Source organism: Lipotes vexillifer, unplaced genomic scaffold, assembly GCF_000442215.2.
Source record: "Lipotes vexillifer unplaced genomic scaffold, Lipotes_vexillifer_v1.1 scaffold1139, whole genome shotgun sequence".
Classification (NCBI taxonomy): domain Eukaryota; kingdom Metazoa; phylum Chordata; class Mammalia; order Artiodactyla; family Lipotidae; genus Lipotes; species Lipotes vexillifer.
Genome location: NW_006798273.1, coordinates 1,622,937 through 1,625,784, shown reverse-complemented (window position 1 = coordinate 1,625,784; position 2,848 = coordinate 1,622,937). Strand labels below are relative to the sequence as shown.

The 2,848-nt window shown below is 43.8% G+C and overlaps 1 protein-coding gene across 1 annotated transcript in view; it reads left to right on the top strand.

The window, feature by feature from the left end:
* The first annotated feature begins 2,479 nt into the window (after window positions 1–2,479).
* The window catches only part of NPHP1 (nephrocystin 1), a 62,772-nt gene continuing 62,403 nt past the window's right edge, over window positions 2,480–2,848 (top strand). Inside the window, exon 1 of the mRNA XM_007470207.1 lies at window positions 2,480–2,548. Coding sequence (XP_007470269.1) covers window positions 2,480–2,548 — 69 coding nt within the window. The remainder of the gene's footprint in view (window positions 2,549–2,848) is intronic.

Genomic DNA, 2,848 nt, shown 5'->3' with positions numbered 1-2,848 from the left:
TTTAGTCCTTACGCGGTTTTCAGCCACCCTACACCACTCAGTCTGCCCCTCATTTTCTGCCTACTGCCTCTTTACGCTGTGCCCATGTGTTCCCAGCCCTGTGGTGGACAATTCCCCCCGACATTGCCTCTCACTATTTCTCCTCTAGCTGTCTACCCCTTGCCCTAATTAAATGTGTTTGGTTTTTTCCCTGAAACTATTGGCTTACATGGAGATGTTACATTTTCCATGTTAACCACTAGTTCTATGCTATGAGTCCCTGGAAGCTGTTAAATTCTTTTTCAGTATCTCCTGTGAGGCAGCGGTACAAAGTTGATATACATTGTAACACAAAGTTGATATACATTGTAACACACTGATGGAAGAAAATCATAACGAGTTTTATGAAATAGCTTGTTCTCGGGAGAGACAATGGCCATGGTTTGCTTTAGTTTGGGCTACCTCACTTCAAAATGGTCTTGTAGGTTACTCTGATTTTCGTAATGGCATCAAGGGATGACAACAGAAGCAGAGACTAGTGCTAAAGCAACTATACTGAGCATTACAAGTCAAAAGAAATGTAAGTTAATGAAAAAGAAGGCAGCTAGCTGAGTAATCTCACTCCTTACAGCGTGGTGAATACCTAAGCGGTATTTCTCAAACTTGAAGGTGCACATGAAACACTGGGGTATTGTTAAAGTTTAGATTCTGATCCTGTGGGTCTATGGTGAGGCCTGAGAATATGCATTTCTAACAGTCACCCAGGTGATATTGATGATACTGATGCAGGAATCAAGGAATAAACGCTTCTCATGCTGAATAGTGTACAAAAATGTATAAAATCAAAGCATCTTTCCACCCGAGATGAACAAGAGGAATAAACCTTTTTTGCACCCTTCCTCATACATGTATACACGTGTAGGGGGTTTATTTTGTTCATTTTTACCAATATAGAATTTTACCATCTTCATGACCCTGTAACTTTTCCATTTAAAATATGGAAATCCCTATAAAGTAGGTAGATTTTTAAAAAAAATTTTTTATAGACATGTAAAATAAATAAGGATTTCATAAATGACGGGTTGTCTTTAGTGCAGTTTTTTTTTTTTTTTTGCTTACCTCTAACAAGATCACTTAGAAGTACCGATTTATTAATCCATCTAAAAATACTTTATAGTACTTACTGCTTCCTCATTTGTTGTTAGATTTTCAATGGAAAAACTATGGCTGTTTAAGTGAACTTTTAAGTATCATGAGCCATGATGGAGAAATTAATTCAAAGTAAAGACATGAGATACGAAAAAGAGTAGAATGGATGAGTATATTAGAGTATGTCATACAATGAAACATCAGAGAGCAATGAGAATGAACAAACTACAACCCACACGATGATATAGATTCATTGCACAAACAGGTTGAATGAAAGAAGCCTGACAAGATGCCAGTACACTGTGTGATTCCATTATTCAGTTCAAAAAGAGGCACGACAGATTTTTACAGTTAGAGATTGGGATAGTGTTTACTTTTGGTGTAGGGGGTGGAGGTGGGCAGGGACTAGAAGGAGGGGAAGACTACTAGGGTGCTGGTCACATTCTGTATCCAAATCTGGGTTATGTTACTTGCATGGGGGTGTGTTCACCCTGAAAATTCAGTTCGGTGGGCGCTTTTCACTACTCTCTATTGAAGAAAAAAGTATTGCAAATAGCATGGCAGTTGGGCCTGTGGAATAACCTTGTGTGTTGTACTGAAGAACACATCAGTGTGGTTCATCTTTTGAAAAGTGAGCTCAGGTCGTCATTCTTATTCAGTGTAGTGGTAAAGAGTTTGGGAATTGGATTTATAGGACTGAGTCCCACTTGGGGAAATATTATTGCAAGCTCCCTGAAAGATGTAAAATGGAGCTCATAATTAGGTGCTCACAAAATTGCTGTAGAACGGAGTCACCATCCTCCCAAAACTAAGGATGGACAATGTGCAAAACTACAATGAAGTGATACTTAAGCAGTATCCCAAGTGGCAAAGAATTTAAAACTGCCTTTTTGAAGTGAGGGTATGCGCCAGAACCACGTATCCCATTAAGGCCATATAGGAAAGCAATGCTTTCAGTTAATTTAAGAGAGTGAGATGCTTAAATTGTATCTTAAGATTAGTTTAGAAAAACCGGTGTCAGAAAACAAGTGCCAAAACACCAAGTACCCCACGAGCAATGTCGTGGTAGTACTGAGTATTATGGGACTTGTAGTTTCGGACGCCGCGGGGCATTCTCCCTCAGCTCCTCCCCAATCCCTTGGGACTGGCGAGAAAAAGGTGAGTAGCTGGGCAGTGAGCTCAGGACCTGCGGGCTGGCGGAGCGGCTTCCTCGAGGGAGAATCGTCCCCACACTCTTCCCGCACCAGGCAGTCGGGCTGCGAGGCGGGCGAGCGGTGATGGCGTCACCTTCCGGTGCCGCCGTCTTGGTTTCCCTGGCGACCGGCGTGAGCTCCGCGCCGAGGCGAAGGAGATGCTGGCGAGGCGGCAGCGCGATCCCCTCCAGTCCCTGCGGCGTCGCAATCGGGAGCTGAAGCAGCAGGTATCATCTGGCTGTCCATTGGGGGACCTGGGCTCTGGCGGCGGGCGAGCTCTGGGGAGCACCCTAACCCTGGGAGCCTACCCAACCCACTTCCCTTTCCAAGTTGTAACCCACCCCACCCCCAGCACCAAACTGATCCTAATCCTTCACGCTCCCAACTCAACCCCGGGGAGGCTAGAAAATCGGGACCATCGACTAAGTGCTGCCCTCCCCCGCATCTCACCATAACGGCTCTATCTCCAACCTAACAACTCCCTTAACCCATCTCACCTCCAAATCTAAACTTTTTTTTTTTTTTTT